This window comes from Poeciliopsis prolifica, unplaced genomic scaffold (assembly GCF_027474105.1).
Source record: "Poeciliopsis prolifica strain line A6 unplaced genomic scaffold, Auburn_PproV2 SCAFFOLD008, whole genome shotgun sequence".
Taxonomy (NCBI): Eukaryota; Metazoa; Chordata; class Actinopteri; order Cyprinodontiformes; family Poeciliidae; genus Poeciliopsis; species Poeciliopsis prolifica.
This window is the reverse complement of record NW_026562383.1, coordinates 798,201-816,890: the sequence shown is the minus strand read 5'-3', so window position 1 is coordinate 816,890 and position 18,690 is coordinate 798,201. Positions and strand designations below refer to the sequence as shown.

Genomic DNA, 18,690 nt, shown 5'->3' with positions numbered 1-18,690 from the left:
TTTATCTGCTAAAAGTGTTTAGTGATTTTAGTGATTTTTTTTGGATAATAAGCAACACTGTGCAGCATTTGATAAAGTGAATCATGAGATTTTACAGAGGTAAAATCTTTGGAGCGCAGAAGCAAACTTGATCTTAAAGGTGTCGGACAAGGCGGAGACTATGAATGGACTTACTATTTCATGTACATATGTGAAATTGTGCAAAGTCATGAAACAAAGTGGACCGTACCAAAAAGAATCAGCTCCTGTTGAGTTCTCTTCTGACCATCTATGCAATTCTTTTTCCATTTGTACTGAAGAATTTTTTTAACTGTTGCAAACCCACAATATAAGCTTGTTTTACCGCTTTAAAAATATCTTTTCCTGTGTCAAAAAAACAAAAAAAAATATCCAGCAGGTTATTTTTTTTTGTCGTTTGAAAATGCCAAGCTACAGTACAAAACGCTTCTGATTTTTAAAGAATCAATCAATCAATCAAATTTTATTAATATAGCACATTTCAGCAACAAGAATAATAATAGAAACGTACACTTTATTGTAAATTACTTTAACAGCTGGTATACAGATGGAAACGAGTACTTTATTACTCGTCTTGTCTTTAAAAGAATAGGCAACTCAAACTCTGCAGTGGTTTGACAACTGTTTTATAAATTGTTTAAGTAGGAGGTTTAACTTCATCTTGGTGTTCCTCAGGGATCAGATCTTGGGCCGCTTTTCTTCATTATAAAACAGCATCTAAAAGCGCTGGTGATATATACATGCTGGTGATACTTTTTAGATGGTTCTAGTCTCTTATGTGTTTTTAATCAAATAAAGTCAACTTTTGATGTTTATCAGATAAGTCTTGATTAACTTAAACTTGTTTTAAATGTAGATACGTTAAAGATGATGGTGTTTTCTAATGGGTCGTTTGAAAGTAAATATCTTCCAATCATTACTACAGCTGAAGATCTGAAAATGGAAAAAGTGACACTAAAAAGAGATTTTTAACCCTTTAAACTGGCGGTATCTCATCCATCGGACAAATCTAGGTTGTCTGAATTCTCTGCCTTTTTCTCCTCTTTAAACTCTGCTCTTTAAACTCTTTAAAAGTGTCCAGTATGACACTTTTATTGGGCAGCATAGAGGCCCCCATTTGATTGACACCGCATTCAACCAGTAATGTTATGAAATGTCTTTTTCTGAGCCAATAATATCCCGAGAGCGACATGAGCTCATTTTGACATGCCTTTATTCTTTCTGGAATATTTTGACTGGTCAACTCGGAAACTCATTGTACCAAGGGGAGGAGGGGATATATTACTGCTAGAGTGCGGGGGGAAAAGAGGGATAATGGTAATTTCTAATATCAGTAATAATGTGTCGATCCGAGGCAGGCATGTGCAGGGGGGAGGGGGAGTAAAGGGGGTTTGAGCCCACCTTTTATCCTTGATGCTCTGGTGCCCTTTGTGATATTTTTTATTGTTTTAATTTAAAAAAAAATATTTTTAATCTGTACATCAGAAGGCCTGCTTGTGCCCCTCAGTCTAATAATGACTCTCAGTTTCTCTTCCTCCATGTTGTTCAGTCTTCAGGCCCATGGTGAGGAGGAGAGGGGTGGATCAAATCCTCTAACTATAAAATTATGGGCAAGAATATTTTTTAATACACTGGAACAATATTAAAACGAACTAACTATGAAGTGAACACTATAAAAACAAACTAACTATGAAACTAACAATATAAAAACGAACTAACTATGAAGTTAACAATATAAAAACAAACTAACTATGAAACAAACAATATAAAAACAAACTAACTATGAAGTGAACAATATAAAAACAAACTAACTATGAAGTGAACAATATAAAAACAAACTAACTATGAAGTGAACAATATAAAAACAAACTATGAAACTAACAATATAAAAACGAACTAACTATGAAGTGAACAATATAAAAACAAACTAACTATGAAACTAACAATATAAAAACGAACTAACTATGAAATGAACAATATAAAAACAAACTAACTATGAAGTGAACAATATAAAAACAAACTAACTATGAAGTGAACAATATAAAAACAAACTAACTATGAAACTAACAATATAAAAACAAACTAACTATGAAACTAACAATATAAAAACGAACTAACTATGAAGTGAACAATATAAAAACAAACTAACTATGAAGTGAACAATATAAAAACGAACTAACTATGAAGTTAACAATATAAAAACAAACTAACTATGAAACTAACAATATAAAAACGAACTAACTATGAAGTGAACAATATAAAAACAAACTAACTATGAAACTAACAATATAAAAACGAACTAACTATGAAGTGAACAATATAAAAACAAACTAACTATGAAGTGAACAATATAAAAACTAACTATGAAGTGAACAATATAAAAACAAACTAACTATGAAGTGAACAATATAAAAACAAACTAACTATGAAGTGAACAATATAAAAACAAACTAACTATGAAACTAACAATATAAAAACGAACTAACTATGAAGTGAACAATATAAAAACAAACTAACTATGAAACTAACAATATAAAAACGAACTAACTATGAAGTGAACAATATAAAAACAAACTAACTATGAAGTGAACAATATAAAAACAAACTATGAAACTAACAATATAAAAACGAACTAACTATGAAGTGAACAATATAAAAACAAACTAACTATGAAGTGAACAATATAAAAACTAACTATGAAGTGAACAATATAAAAACAAACTAACTATGAAGTGAACAATATAAAAACGAACTAACTATGAAGTGAACAATATAAAAACAAACTAACTATGAAGTGAACAATATAAAAACGAACTAACTATGAAGTGAACAATATAAAAACAAACTAACTATGAAGTGAACAATATAAAAACAAACTAACTATGAAGCGAACAATATAAAAACGAACTATGAAGCAAACAATATAAAAACGAACTAACTACTACATGAGCAATTAAAAAAACACCTACCTAACTAACCAACTAACTAACTGACTAACTAAAAAGTCACCCAACTACTGCAATCAACGGCTCCACAGGTGTGATCTCATCAAACCAGAGCTCTGGCTTGAAATCCTCTCCCATCGAAGTCTTTGCATGAACGAAGACCTCCCTGGGTGTGATTTCAAACCTTGACTTCAGTTCTAATCGATGTACCTGAGAGTCTTTGGCTGACGGCATCTCTGGATAGTTGTCAAGATCTATGATATCTGATACATCATCTGGAGGAATGTAGGCCCTCTACACGTGAGATTTCACACCTGGCCTCCACTTCCAATGAAGGAATCAAGGTTGCTGTCGCCTGGGCCATGATGTGAGAGGTTCCTGGGTTTTCTGTTGGGTTCACTGGAGCAACCCGTGATGATTGTTTCCCAGTGAACTTAGTGAAAAAACCCTGGATCCTTCCTTTCAGGCCTTTGAGCAAAGATCTTTGCTCAACTGGGCGGACAATGGCTTTCTTGGACTCCTTACTCGATGCGTGCAATCTGACAAAAATATCCTTCACCATCACTTTGACTTCGTCAACCATAGCGTTGATTAATTCATCAACTTGATTGCATGCCGTTTCCTCAGAGTTGACTCTCCACCACGTATCAGACAATCAGATGGTTTAGATTGTCAGTGCGTTCTGTTCGGACTTCTCCGCCAACCTTTATGACCTTAGCAAAGGCTTCTGGCAACTTGTGGCCTACGATCGCTTCAGTCTTGCAGTTGTCGATAGGAAGATTCTCCAGAGCGTTCACAACAAACAGCTCCAAGATGTCTTTCAATATCCTGACCAGAACACAGGTGGTGGTCCGTGCGGGGTCCCCGGTTGGCAGACGCAGGTACTCCATCCAAGTTAAGTTGGTAAACAGTGGGTGAACCATACTCCTCAGGACGTTGTCTGTGACTCTCTGGGTCTCAACAATTGGAGAACGCATTCCACTTGCCATACTCGCTGGTTTGAAGAAAGGTTTGCTCTAAAAGTGAGATGAACGGGAACTGATCCAGACTCTGAGACAAACAAGGGTGAACTGAGGTTTAGAGAAGAATGAAGTGCGAATAAACACCCTGATGTTTATGATGTCATAGACATCAAACCCGCCGAATTCTATGTTCTCATGTAATGAGTCACGGTTCCTAGATTTGTGTTAAAAGGTGTGTCCGAATTCTGGGTCTGCATCCGGGTCCTTCGAAGACCGCGAATATCGACGACCTGAAGAGAGGAGCTGTGAACATCTTGAGCCTCTAGCTGGCAAACACAACCAATGTTTTCCTTTAAAGCTAGTCAAGAAAAAGACAATAGGTGGCCTAATATTCCTTTTATTCACTTTATTTCACTTTAAAAATTTCATCCTTTCCATGCAGAAATGGAAAGGATGAAAACCAACCATGTCATTTTATTGCGTAACATTTAACGAGGCAGGCACGAGCGGGGGGGGGGTCAAGGGGGCTTGAGCCCCTGCCCCTTTTATCCCCTGATCTGAGGATTCCTCTGGTCATTATCTTTCATTAGAACCCTCATTAATGACTGTATATTGAAGCACTGACTTACAGACATTTGAAGTTTGTATATCAAGTGTTGTCCTTTTCAGTCATTTTTGGTGATTTTGGTACTGCCACTTAAGGGGTTTATCTTGATGGGATTTTTCTGGTGAAATAAAGGCTTATGATAAAATAATCTTCTGATAGTTTAAAAATCATTTGATCAAGTATATATACACAATAAGTAGCTCTACATAAAGTAATTCAGGTTTACTGAATATCTGGCAGATGGAGCTGTTGCTGGTAGCCATGACAGAGAGGTGAGTCTGGTTCTGGAGAACTCCACGGTGGTCCCGCTCCATCATCGTCTCACCTTGCAGTACCTGCTCACACACCTGACCAAGGTGCTTCAGGCTCAGGCCAGTAACGGCCTGGACACTCACACTCTGGGAAGGATCTTTGGCCCCCTCCTGATTAGGACAAGTGCCTCAGCCCAAGGGTGAGCTCTTTTATCCTGAATTGAAGCTGATCAGTATATTAGATTGGGCCTCTGTGCTACTGTAAGCAAAGCAAAGGAGGTGAGATAGAAGCCACGCTGACTGACTTGTTGACTGTCAGGTATTTATGGGAGGAGGACTTTCCCGTCCTGGTGGTAGAGAGGCTGCTGGTGGAGAGAACTGCACAGCAAGACTTCCCTCCTCCTGGTAAACTCTATCTTTAGCATATTGGAATTAATTGGGATTCCATCAGACTAACCAATTTTCAATGGGAATTTCTGCTTGTTTTTCCAGTTCTTCCAGCGAAACCAACCAAATCAAAAATAGCCCCATCAGATATGACGGACACAAGCAGCCTACTGAACGATGCTGAGTGGTACTGGGGAGATATTTCCAGGTAAGCCAGCCAAACATATATTTATGATGTTATTGGTGAAGTGGAAGGAAATTAAATATTTTGATCTATAAGTTGGTGGTGTTCTTATAAGACTTTTCTATCATTTCCATGGGGCAATATGATAGAGGTTTCTTCTCACCAGGGATAAGAAAACTGGTCAGAGTTGTTGGAACTTGGATTGAGCTGTTATAGGATTCACCTGACTTCGAGGGGCATTATTATGCAAAATTTATACTGTAAAAACTTTGTCAAAGGATGAATAGAGCAGCTATATTGTGATGACTTTATTAAAGTGGAGTTTTGAAAGAGACAGGCCCAAATTTCAAGTGATTTAATGTAAAAGTCAAATTTCTTTTAAGACCTATTTGATATCTACAGCATTTTATAACAACTGGAAGTAACACAGTTACTTGATTGTGCTATAAAATGGCACTATGTCCCTGGAAAACAAAGCCTCACCTTCCAGCTTGGCAACGACATTGAACATACAACCAGAGCTGCAATAGAATGCGTTAGATCAGAGCATGTTCATGGGCTTAGAGTGGCCCAGTCAAAATCCAATCCAATAGAGACTTTGTGGCAGGACTTGAAAACTGATGTTCCCATGTCTGCAGAGAGGAGGTGAATGAGAAACTGCGAGACACTCCAGATGGAACCTTTCTGGTGCGAGACGCTTCCAGCAAACTGGAGGGCGAGTACACTCTGACTCTCAGGTAGAGCTGCAGAGATACACACACATCCAAGGTTCAGTTCCATCCTGTTTACCAGATTTCTGTCTCCCCCTGCAGGAAAGGTGGGAACAACAAACTGATCAAGATTTATCACCAGGAGAGTCGCTATGGCTTCTCAGAGCCTTTGACCTTCCAGTCTGTGGTGGACCTCATCAATCACTACCGCCACGAGTCCCTGGCCCAGTACAACGCCAAATTGGACACCAAGCTGCTCTACCCCATCTCCAAGTTCCAGCAGGTTGGTTCATTTACTGACTGAAGTTTAAAGCACACATTTAGATTTTCAGCATTGAACCACTTTGATTTCATCTTCTTCCTCTGCTTTCTGTTGCTCAGGTGGTTAAGGAGAACAGCATAGAGGAGGTGGGAGAGCAGCTCAAGGTCTACCATGAGCAGTACCAGGAGAAGAGCCGCGAGTACGACTCTCTGTATGAGGAGTACACTCGCACCTCACAGGTAGCACTTGTTCAGTGAACTCCAATGAGTTCCATTGTCATCTGACAGATGCTTACTGAGCTGTTTAGAACATTCTATCCATGTAAAATATTCCCCAAGATATAACACAAAAGAGAAATATTATTCTCTCTGAGTCTGAGGCATGAAACCCTCATTAGTCCAAAATCTGCTGAAACCACCAGAGGGAGCTGGTGTTGGCTCAGTAACAGAGTAGCCAGCAAGATTTCTTTCTGTGTTTTGCTCTTACTTCCAGTTGTAAATATATTATTTTGTACATATATAAATTCTGACCAACAAGATGTTGGTCCGATTCACTCCAAACAAAGGAAAAAAAAGATTTTCCTTATTTACTATAGTGTATTAGTGAATTTAGAGTAAAGAAGTGGCTAATAATGTCAAGCCTAAAGAATCTGTTCCTTAACGGTAACTGGAAGCACTAAATAAAGCGGATAAATTGAAGAGTTGACTGACAAAACACTTTTGCATACAGTGTTATCGAGTGATTGATATCCACAAATACACACCTGTCCAGCTGTTGCATTTGTGCTTTTATAGTTTTTCAGTTTCTCCATGCAAAACAAGCCAAAACTGTCTGCTACCAGTTAATTAACAATCAAAATTTTGCTAATTGTTTCAATTTTTACGTTTTTTTTTTTTTATTTTATTAGCTATATTAACCTATCAAACAAGTGTAACTTTTCTGAGAAATCCATTTAGACTAGCAATTAATTTCTGTGCAGTCATTCAAACACAACAGCAAAGATTTATTTAGTTTATTTGATTACATATGCGCTAAAATTCGGTCACTATAGCAACACACGTTGTAGCAGTTTTCTGTCAGTCATCTGTCAACACCAGGAGAGTTTAGTTTCATTTATAGATTTATAATTGTTCTGACATTTACACTAGGCAACAACAAAACACCATCATTTTCTCCTCATCTTTGATAGTAAACCTTTGTGCTGTATATGTGTGGAATTAAGGGATGGATGAAGACTTAGTGACCAGAGTAACTTTGGTGACTCCAGAACTTTCTCTGGCATTTCAGCTGAAGTCTTGAAATCATTGTGTGGTGGAAAATTTCAATGATTCTAAAATTGTAGCTTTTTGAAATCCTGGTTTGATACTTCCTGCAGGAGCTGCAGATGAAGCGAACAGCTATCGAAGCCTTCAATGAAACCATCAAGATCTTTGAAGAACAGTTTGAGACCCAGGAGAAATACAGCCGAGAGTCTTTGGAGCGATTCCAAAGAGAGGGCAACGAGAAGGAAATTCAAAAGTATGTTCAGACTTGCATTCTTATTCATCCTCATCCAGCTTGTGGTTTTAGGCAGCAATTGTGATATCCTTTCAAATCAGGATTCAGAGCAACTCTGAGCGTTTGAAGTCCCGCGTGAAGGAAATCCACGACAGCAAGCGAAAACTGGAGCAAGACCTGAAGGAGCAGGTATCTGACAACAGAGAGATTGACAAGAAGATGAACAGCCTCAAGCCAGATCTCATGCAGCTTCGCAAGATCAGGGACCAGTACTTAATGTAAGCGCCAGCTTTCTTCTGACCAATGAGGGCGTGCAGGAGACACATATACTGCAGACATGCTCAGCAGTCTCTGGGGGGGTTTCTGTTTTTCAGATGGTTGACACAGAAGGGAACAAGGCAGAAGAAGATCAATGAATGGCTGGACATAAAGATCGATGCTGATGAGTAAGTGATCCAGCTCAGATCTGGCTGCTTAGTGAAACCAGCATCCAGAGCGGCTCTTGAACACTAATGCTTGACTTTTTTGTTCAGCTCCTATTCTCTGGAGGAAGATGACAGCTCACCTCACCATGACGATTGTACCTGGTATGTCGGTGACATCAAGCGCTCCCAGGCAGAGGAAATGTTGAGAGACAAATGTGATGGAACCTTTCTCATCAGGGAAAGCCAATCACAGAAGGGTTCCTATGCCTGTTCAGTTGTGTAAGTTTGTGTTCTTCTAAATAAGAATGTATTTCACATCCTTGATCTGACACTGAGATCCAGTGTACTAGCACATTAAAGTACAAAAAATAATAACAAAATGTGAAACACCTGGGTGGACCTAGCCCCGCCTTCAAGATACAGCTCCTCCTGTAAGATGCTGTTTCCAAGCTTCTGCCTCACAGAGCAGCCCTCCTCCATGACGCCCTTATAGTTAATTATGCTATAAAATGATTCTATGTGCCTGAAAAACACATAATGCTGTCCCTTGAAATACTTCATGCAGAAAAATCTTTTATGAATCTTTTGTATTGGGAACCGAGAAACTGCTTGAGTTTAGTGCTCCTGTACTGCACCGTTACTCTAACCTGGTAATAACTCTGCTCTTCTTTTCAGTGTTGATGGCGAAACAAAGCACTGTGTCATCTACAAGACAGCCACGGGTTATGGATTTGCTGAGCCCTACAATCTGTACTCGTCTCTCCAAGAGCTAGTACTCCACTACAAAAACGTCTCCTTGGCCCAACACAACGACCATCTGAATGTAAATCTAGCTTATCCAGTCTTGGCCCGCTCCCAGAACCTAAAGTAGAACCAGCAGCCCAGATGATCTGTAGATCTACCAGCAGTGGGGCTTCGAGCCTCTGGAGCCCAGGACAGTGTCAACTGTTTCAGAGAAAGTGTGTTTTTGTCTGGAATCTGATGCATCTATAGTTCCCTGACAGAACCCAGTCCATTAAAAACACTCCTCCCAAAAACCACACCACTACTGACACAGAGCCACTGGCTGAGAGGGTAAACGGGAACCTCTAGATTAGCCAGTCACAGCTCTACTGGGTAAAATTTACAAAAGGCCCCAAACATCCACAGGAAGGTAGACTGGACACAGAGATGTTAGAGACAACATGTGTTAAAGGAGAACAAAATAAGCACAAACAAGTATTTTTAAGGCTGCACAAATGAGATGCAAAAAGCATGTAGTGAAACTATTGAAAATATGTAAAGCTTTTTTTTAATACCTTGAGCACAAAGTATCTGTGTTTAAACAAATGTCCTATGTGTAAACTCCAGACTCTCTGGAAACACTGACAAAAGTATGCTTTTTAATTCCATAAAGGAATGGCTAGTCACTTCCCACCTGAAGGTGGCTGAGAGGATCCAGCAGGTTGGGGCTGGGCTGAGGGATTTTAAGGGTTTTACCTTCCAGAAGCACACAGGAATTCTAGTGACCGAAGTGACCACAAGCTTCAGTCACTTTACATTTTAAGGGTTCAAAGGAGAGGCTAGGAATAATATCAATGTGGCTACAGCTTTAAAAGATATACAGGCAGGTATATTTTTATAGACTCATTTATATCCATCTGCTTTGCTGTGTGGTTCTCATTAGGTCTCTCTTTGAACTAATGAGAAAGAAATACCCATTAAACGAGGAATAGGAGCAAATGCATGGTACATATTTGTTATTTTGTCAATGACAGAATATATAGCAACTTTCCTGCAGGTGTGCTGTGTCAGATGCCTCTTCCTTTTTTTTCTCTAATACTGTAGCACACGTAGCTATTGACACTCTGCACTGTTAGTGCTCTTCTTTTGTGTGTAGATTCACTGCGGTACCAGCGCTTGTTGAGTATCAACCTCTTTGATTCTTCGACAGTCGGTACTAAATTAGTTTCCTGTAAAGTTGGAGTAGACTCCCGGTGGTGTGATCCCCTCTCAGACAAACGTTTTCATTTGTTTCTTTGAGGCAGAGTTTTTGATGGTACATCTCTGCTGCATCTGACTGTTCATTTCATCTGATGCTTGATTCAGAGCTGGAGAACATTAATGTATAAAAAAAAGATAAAAGAAGGCAGTAATATATGTTGTGTACAGTATATTTTAGACCCACATGCTTTAGATGTATGTGACTTTGTAGAGTTCCCTAGTGTCCTTTATGTTTTCAGAATATTTGTTGTTTTCTTAGGTTCTGTTTGAGGATTTGGATGATCCTTCAAATGTGAGCCCAGTGAAGGATGTGTTCTCATGTAGCACAACAGGAATAAAAGAACACGTCCTCTTGCCATTCAGCTGAGAGATTACCTGCTATAGCATGTATTGAGATCTTCATTTGTTTTTGTTTCTTTTATTTTTAATCAAACAGATGGTTGAAAATCAGTTGGCATGTAGTGATTACTCCAAGGTGTGTGGTACTCCAAGCACTCTAAATTTTATATTGAGTCCAGATCAGTAGATACTGTTCTGTACTGTGTGCGTTTGGCTCGAGGGACTAATTGTTGTCACTTCCATCCCTTTTAAATCACAGTTGTACAAATACAGAGACATGCAGTTCCTTTTATGGTCAGTGGAGGCACTGCAGAGAGACAAGTTTCAAGGCTGCTTTTAAACTTGATTCTCAAACAGACACAAAGCTTTCATAATTTCTTACACAAATGACTGAGAATGGTAAAGAGAATATGTATGAATATATATTTTTATATCCTGGAGCAGACAAGTCATTTATGATGGAGTGTTTAATACTCTGCTTCATGTGTTTTTGTCGGGGGTTAGAAAAGTTTCCAAAATGTGATCTTCACCAGTTTTCTGCTCCTAACGTCATGTGAAGAGGTGGCATCAGAAGTTGTATGTGAAGACCTTTGCTTCGGACTAGAGCACAGCTCTTTGAGTGTCGCCCCTTACTGAGCTGAATTTAACCTGGGAAGCTCGGATAGAGATGGGTTCATTGTACTATAGAGTCATTTGCACAGTTGTTGGTATGACGTTGATCCCTGAAATGAAAGCAGAGGCGGCAGCCCGGCTTCTGGTTACAGGTTTACAGCCCTGAGGGAGGCGACTACAAGTGCCTTCTGTCATCCTGAGGAGTTTGTGTTCTCCTTGTTGTCACCGTTAGACGGTGCCATCGCCACCATGTTGTTGTGCCACACATTTGCCATATCTAAGGTTAAGGAATATCTGGCAAATGAGCCTAGTTGTTGTCATTGTGTGAATGTGTGTGAATGTGTGTGGGTGTGTGTGTGTGTGTGTGTGTAGTGCACAGAATGACTGGTTTTGCTGTTACATCTGAGATTGTTACATTCTTTGTTTGGTTGCAGCTGTACAGTAGCTTCGTTCTCTGTTGTGTACTAAAGTTTTTGGTTTTTTCTATATCTATCTGCTATATCTGTAATGAAATGTAGATGAGTTAGAAATGAGAACAATATCCATTTTTAGCCTGGTGCAGTTCTTTACTAGCCTCCCAAGTTCCAGCAATATATTTTTTTTCTTGAATATCTTGAAGTGGGTTGTGTGAAGCACATGTGACAGCAAAGGACTGACCTGACGTAGACAAGCAGCAGCAACATCCCAGTTTGAAGAATAAATAAAAATCTTTCTATCCATCAAATATACATCTTATAAGCTCAGCATTGGTGAGAATAAACTGCCTTGCATGCATTTCTTTAAATTTGATCTTTCTATCAACATTTGTCATTCAAAAAAATCAATGATTTAAAAAGACGTTTATTGACTTATTCTTGTTTGACTGAAAATTCTTTACAATCTTCTTCATTTTTCTTCGTCCAAAAATGCTGATTCAAATTTTTTTTCTTAAAATATGAAGATTTCCTTTTCAAGTTATTAGAAAGCTATACTAATGACCTGAGTAAATAAATACATAGATAAAGATTTTTCATTTTGTTAAACTCTGACCTTCTATAGCCAATTAATGCTATTTCTGATTTCTCTTCATTTACTATTAATGTACTACATATATTTTTCTACTTGGAATAACTGACAGTTTGACTGTCTTCACAATAAAATGTTCATTTTTAAATAAAACCAGGATTACCTGCAATAATCAGGTTTGCTTTTGTTTGTGAAGTATAGAAATATATGATATCATCCTTCAGTATGAGCAAAACCCAACTAAAAAGAATTCTACCAAATGAGATTTCTAAGACAAATTGTAGATCTCTAAGTTAATTATTTTTTATCACATAATCAGAATGTAAAAATGGAACATATATTGCCATAAATCATCTTCAAAGTCCTTTGAAAATATGCAGAAAGACAGTAATTTTTTGTTTACTTATTGAATCGTAGTCTGCATGTGATCTGCAATATGATTGCAGATCACATGTTTTCCATGCAGCCTTGCTTACTAGATCTTCTCCCTCCAGCAACAACGTCCACTCTGAAGAGTGTTGTCAGTGCAGTCTGTTAGTGACATGGTGCGCTCTCTGTTCTGGTCACCAGCTGATGTTCCATGCCTCTGCTTAAACATCACCATGTCTTAAGAACTCTTTTGAACTCTTTCAGCTGACATCTCCCAAGGCTGCCTCTGCTGGCACACACACACTGTAACTAGAAGAGCTGGAACAATGCCTTCAAACAAAAAAAGTAGCACCTACTTTCAAAGAAAAAGCATGGATGAAATTCATTTCATACAATCCACCCTGTGTGGACTGGGGGCCACAAAAAGGCCTCATGCTCCAATGGTTTACATTCCCAGAGGTAGAAATCAAAATGTAAGAAGTTTTAGATGTTGTCAGTTCACTAACTCTGCTGGTGCCTCCCAGTTCGATAACAGGTGACAAATCTTTCCTGATTCTCCGTACTGGGATGGTGATTACTGTTGTCTACTGCAGGTATTACAGATAACTTGCTGACTGCTCAGAAGTTCTTTACGCATGAACAGAACCCCCATGATGCATGGAGCCTTCCTCAGCCTTTTACTTTCTAAGCTTTGTGAGCAGAACTTTTGCTTAGTTTAGTTTGATGGACCAACACTTTGTGATTGCACATGTTTACTTCTGCATCACACAGTCCAGCACTCTGAAACTAACACACAGCAGATAGGCTTTATCAATAGCATGTTTTACTTCACAATGTTGTATACAGTATATTTCCAGTATCAGACATTTCTTTTTTTTATATTGGAGCATATAATGTACAGTATGTGCTTTTTGCTGTTCTGCAGTCAGTAGCTGTTTTATAAATATTTTGCTTTTGGCCGATTGCATTATTTTTCCTCAATTCTACCAGGCAAGTTGTGTCAAAGATGTTTTAGTTTTCTAACAAGCTCAAAGGAGAACTGCTGGCTCATTTCTGCAGTTTCTGTTAATGGTAAAAGAATATTTCCTACAGATAGTTGTGTTTTTCTCATGTCATTTACATCAGTTTTATTGTAGCTTCTTCTCATTGTCAGAATTTGGTTCAGATTCTGTATTTCCCTGGGGAATCACTTGCAGTGCTGAGCACCAAGTTACAAAACAACAAAAAGCGCTGATTTGGATGTAATTCAGGAAACATAATACCAGTAGAGTTATTTGTTGGCACATTCAAAATGGTTAAAAATGGCATAAAAGGTGACTTGAAGTTTATTTAATTGTATCTGACTGATTAAGCTTTGTAACACACACAGCTTTTTGTACAATAAAGATGAAATATATTCCTGGAAGCTTCATCAACATCATTTCACAGACTTTCATCTGTTTTATAGATCGCTCCGTTATTAACAGTGTGAGGAACTCTTGCAGCAAACGGGGTGAAATGGGCAGAAACTAGAGATATTTTTGAGTCTTTGTGACAAATATTTTCTTTCAAGACAATTGATACTCATTTTCTCACCTTCATGTTCAAAGCATATCTTATCAAGTATGAAAACTATGAAAAGTATTTGTTGTAGAATTTCAATAACAAGATTTAGTAAAGAGGCTACAGTTAATCACTTAGAAATCCTCCTGTTTTAAAGGACTTCATTCTTCTTTGGTGTGTGTGCTTTAAACAAATCAGAAACACACGCCGATGTGAGCTAATGGTTAGAACTTCTTCAAGGCTGCAGAAACCCAAACCTCACTCCTGTTGGCCCGCCGGTCAGGATGAAGAATCCCTGTGGGAAACGACCCATCAGTCTCACTGATTCCTCATGTTAACAGACATGACCATGTGCACATTAGTGAGTGTAAACACATTAGCTTATACTACTGTTTAGGGGTTTTAGAACATAAGATTTATTGTAATAAATGAACCCTATCAAAAAATAAACCAGCTTTAATGTATTTAAACTGAGAGTGCACCAGTTGATCGCTGATCTTTAAACAGCCCAACCAACTGATTCCGATATTGATTTCTTATTTTTGTCTGGAAAGTCAAAAAATATAATGACGTTTCTACGTTGACAACAGTAGGGTGACTTGTTGACGGCGCTGTGCAGATGTGACCTGGTGGGGGCGCTGTCAGTCAGTCCTCACTGCAGAGCAAAAGGGGGCAGTAGCTGATTTTAAAACTTTTGTGCAGGTAAAGACCAGTGGATAAGATCAGCTTCACATTGCAGATCTCACACAATGGAGGAAAATTGTGCACCCCTGATTTAATTAATAATTTAATTGTTCATGCATAGTTAAGCCATAACACTTATAAAAATATGTACTATATGGCATTGTTGTAAAATTGGTGACTAGTTTTTGATTAGTCACTTGATGCATTTATTTCCCACTGAGATTACACACCAAAATTCATTTTTACTTTTAAAGAGAGATTGAAACAGTTTCAAACTAAATACATCGCTGTGCATCAAACTCCACATTCTGATGGTTGTTTTTGATGATTTGATATTTTGAAACAAAGAAAAATGATTCATCTATGCTATCTTTTTATTCTGATTAAAACTCATTTGAAACGTCTGTAAATCAGAGAGGAGTGTTGTGAGGAAACCAAAGGTCTGGAAAGGACTGGAGGATTCAGCCTTGGTAGTTCTACCCAACAATTGCAACACCCACCAGTATGGTGGTCGGAGCTCCTGTAGGATTTGTTACAACTGTAACAAATATGCATTCTGGGGATGAAGTGAGCTCATGCTTACTTAATAATGCTTCCTGAACAGGCCTGTGTGTTTGGCACAGTCCCGGCTGCTTTGCATTTCTTAAATATCAGAAAAGTGTTTGTCGTTTTCATTTCTTATAGCAAAGAAATTAATTTCTACTGCGTTTAAACGATTCAGTTTTTTTGTGAGTAGAGGCGGTTTGTGAGTGGCGCCATGCTGCGTCTCACCTCTCCAGATGTTTGTGATTGCTGCAGGCCGTGCACTGTAACAAAGAACTCTCTAATTTATAGTAAATTACTGTCAATTTTACTGTATTTATACAGTACAGTTCTGGCAACCACAGCTGCTGATGTTTTACCATGAATTTGAGACGTTTTATTTTTACAGTGTAGTGTCGGGTGAACTCAGCAGGAAGCAATAATGGCGTTAGAGAGAGATGTTTCACGGTGCTTGAATATATTTTTGCTCTCATTAGTTGACTTTAAAAAGAAAGAAAGAAAAAAGCTGATATATTTGTCTATCCATGTGTTGTTTTTTTATACTAGCTGTTAACAGTAAACTTACAGAACCTATAAAGAAAAAAATAAGCTAGCTTGATATTTTTTTTCCTCTATACAGAAAAAACAAATACAAATGTTTACAAGATGTAATTAACCAAATAGTAAACGTGAGCTTGAGAATCGATCTGTCTGTCCCTCCATGTGGCTGTGATAGATTGTTATGTATTACTTTTATTTCATGGTAAACTTGAAGATGTTATGACTAGTTTTTCTCTTTTCTTCTTTAGCTTTGTGAATCCTCTGTTGTTTTCAGAATAATAACTCAGCCGTCTGTTTTCCTCTGCTCTTCACGAGTCCGTTCGCTCTGCCTGCTGACTACTTCAACTCACACTGAACCTTTATGTGCTTGAACTGAACTTGAGACCCTGTTGAATCTCTTGCTGTTTCTGTTGTTCACGATCAGGTAGACTTCACTGCGACACTGCCTGGTGGATTTTTGATAAAGGTCACTACATGGAATTTCAGGAGCTTGTACAGAAATGTTGTGAACAATAAAAGGCGCCACTTGGCGAACATACTTGAGTACAAATCCAGTACAATAATCGTAAATTCAGGAATAACTATCAGCGATCTATTGTTTATGTTTGCACTATAGGGCAAAGGATGTTCAAATGAAAACCTGAATTAGTTTATCTTTTGGTTCCATAGCTCACTCCTTAAGACCAAAATTTAGCCATATAATGTCACTTTGTGTGTAAAAATATGATGACAACTGCACTTTCACTTCCTGTTTTTCTGCCTTTTGCCAGTCTTTATTTTTTAGGACAGGAAAGTTGCTAGTCTGTAGGTTTGAGCCGATGCTCAGTGCTCTGAAACAGTGTGGGTCCTCTTACAGTTCTCCTGATGTAGTTTTTTCACAGATTTAATGATCAAAGATCTGAGTAAATGAAAAAAGAATGCTTCAAATCATTTCATTTGTGTCAAGAAAATAATTGATCCAAAGCAAATTGGGCACATGTGTAAAACCCTAAATCACAAATTCACAGTGATTAGAAAGCATTGTTTGGACAAGTGAGTGGATTTGAATAGCCACAGTGCTGTCAAACCTGTAGAATCAAATCACATGCATAAAATCTGTCTCATAACACAAACTAAATGAATAGATTTTAAACAGCACACATGATCTAAAGAACAGCATCTACAGAACTTCAGGCCTCATTTGGCCCAGTCAGTCAGTCAGTCAGTCAGTCAGTCAGTGTTCCACAGAACTATAGGAGAAAAAGGTGCAGGTAAAAATATACATAAGGATTAGTGGTGACACTTGATTAATTGCTGAGTCTATAATTAATTAATCGCATTTTATTCGAAAACTACATAATGACAAAATAATATTTTCAATTCAAATACCCCTTTGCTGCTAAATCATTGAAGAATAGACATGACCTAAACAACAAAGATGCTTATTGTTTTAATCTGTTCTTCAACCATCAGATTGGAGTAAAGTGTTATTTCGTTTTTTAGTTCCTCAGGAAGTTATAAATGTGACTGTGTGTACACAGACATGAGCATTTGAGACTTTTATGCTAATGCTTCATGTTTTGCAGCTGCACAGTTTGGGCTTGGATAGCTTCACTGATAGGCTAACTCCTTTTAGCACAACTTGAAAACAACAATTGTCTTTTCCAAAATTCCATCATTTATTTGAAGCAGAATTGAACCTCAGTGGTCGTCCTTCTGCTGGCATGCAGGCCATCACTTTATTAGCAGATGCTGCTTGTGCGTCAAATATCCAAGTGTATGCAAAGGTTCCAGATTGGGACTTTTTTGCATGTAAAAATTATTTTAATTAATTTTGTTAATATTTTTAACTCGTTAAAGTTCTAATAAAGATGCACCTGTAATTGGGATTCACTTACCATAATCTGACTGAATTGTGTTCTGTAGTGGGACAGATATTCTTAAGTTATGCAGCTGGACGGTGATCCAAAGCCCATCATCCAGTCCATTCTGAACAGCTAAAATAAAATAGTCAAAATAAGGACCTGACTCTGGTTGTGTTTAACAGTCTGTTCATGCTGGAAAACCCCCCAATGTGTCTGAATGAAAACCAGAGTGTTGCTACCCAAAGGTGGCAAATCATTTGAAGCTGCTTTTTCAATTTACTCAGATTGTCTAATATAAAGAAAAGAGTCTGATGTCCTGAAACGTTGATGCTTTTTCACAGCACTGTTAGTGTTCTGTTGTTACCCGCGGTCAGGAGCAACATTTTCAGCTTCACTTTCAACTCTTATGTTTCTGCTTTGGTTCTAAGGCAACACTGTTCAAATGTGGGTTATCATCAGCAAGATCGAAGACTAATAACACAATAGTAATAATGACACCTACTCATTAGCTTGAAAGACTGATGAATGGAAATGGGTGAAGCAGTCACATGAAGCTACTGTACACCAAAGTGCAATTGAATGCAGAGGGAGAGCTGTTGTTCCAGAGGCCTGTTGCTGCGTTGTGCCAGCCATGATGCAGACAGCTGTTCCTCTCTGCTTGTCCTCCTGTTGGTCTGTTTGAACTCAGATGCAACATTTCCTTCTTTCTCGCTCGTGTACAGCTTGCCACAGACTTGTGTGTCCTCAGACAGGTACTTTTTAAACTGTATGGATCTTTCTGTAGGCTAATGCAATGATTTCAAAAGACAATAAAAGATTTTAAACTGAAACCTGGTTTCTCTGTATTTTCTTTTTCACAACTTATTTATGGTTCCTTATTTGTTATGTATTTATGGTTCTTTAATGAATGCAGCACTAATTTTTTTCCATTAGATACCCTTGAAATTAAAGGTTCATTCTACCAATTTTAGTCCTATTTTG

At 38.0% G+C, this 18,690-nt stretch overlaps 1 protein-coding gene across 1 annotated transcript in view; it reads left to right on the top strand.

The window, feature by feature from the left end:
* The window catches only part of pik3r2 (phosphoinositide-3-kinase, regulatory subunit 2 (beta)), a 40,617-nt gene extending 22,078 nt beyond the window's left edge, over window positions 1-18,539 (top strand). Inside the window, exons 6-16 of the mRNA XM_055032715.1 lie at window positions 4,773-4,983; window positions 5,103-5,188; window positions 5,276-5,378; window positions 5,993-6,091; window positions 6,167-6,347; window positions 6,446-6,565; window positions 7,702-7,844; window positions 7,925-8,101; window positions 8,198-8,269; window positions 8,357-8,527; window positions 8,924-18,539. Of these exons, the coding sequence (XP_054888690.1) occupies window positions 4,773-4,983; window positions 5,103-5,188; window positions 5,276-5,378; window positions 5,993-6,091; window positions 6,167-6,347; window positions 6,446-6,565; window positions 7,702-7,844; window positions 7,925-8,101; window positions 8,198-8,269; window positions 8,357-8,527; window positions 8,924-9,119 (1,559 nt within the window). The 3' untranslated portion in view covers window positions 9,120-18,539. The remainder of the gene's footprint in view (window positions 1-4,772; window positions 4,984-5,102; window positions 5,189-5,275; window positions 5,379-5,992; window positions 6,092-6,166; window positions 6,348-6,445; window positions 6,566-7,701; window positions 7,845-7,924; window positions 8,102-8,197; window positions 8,270-8,356; window positions 8,528-8,923) is intronic.
* Window positions 18,540-18,690: the final 151 nt, after the last annotated feature.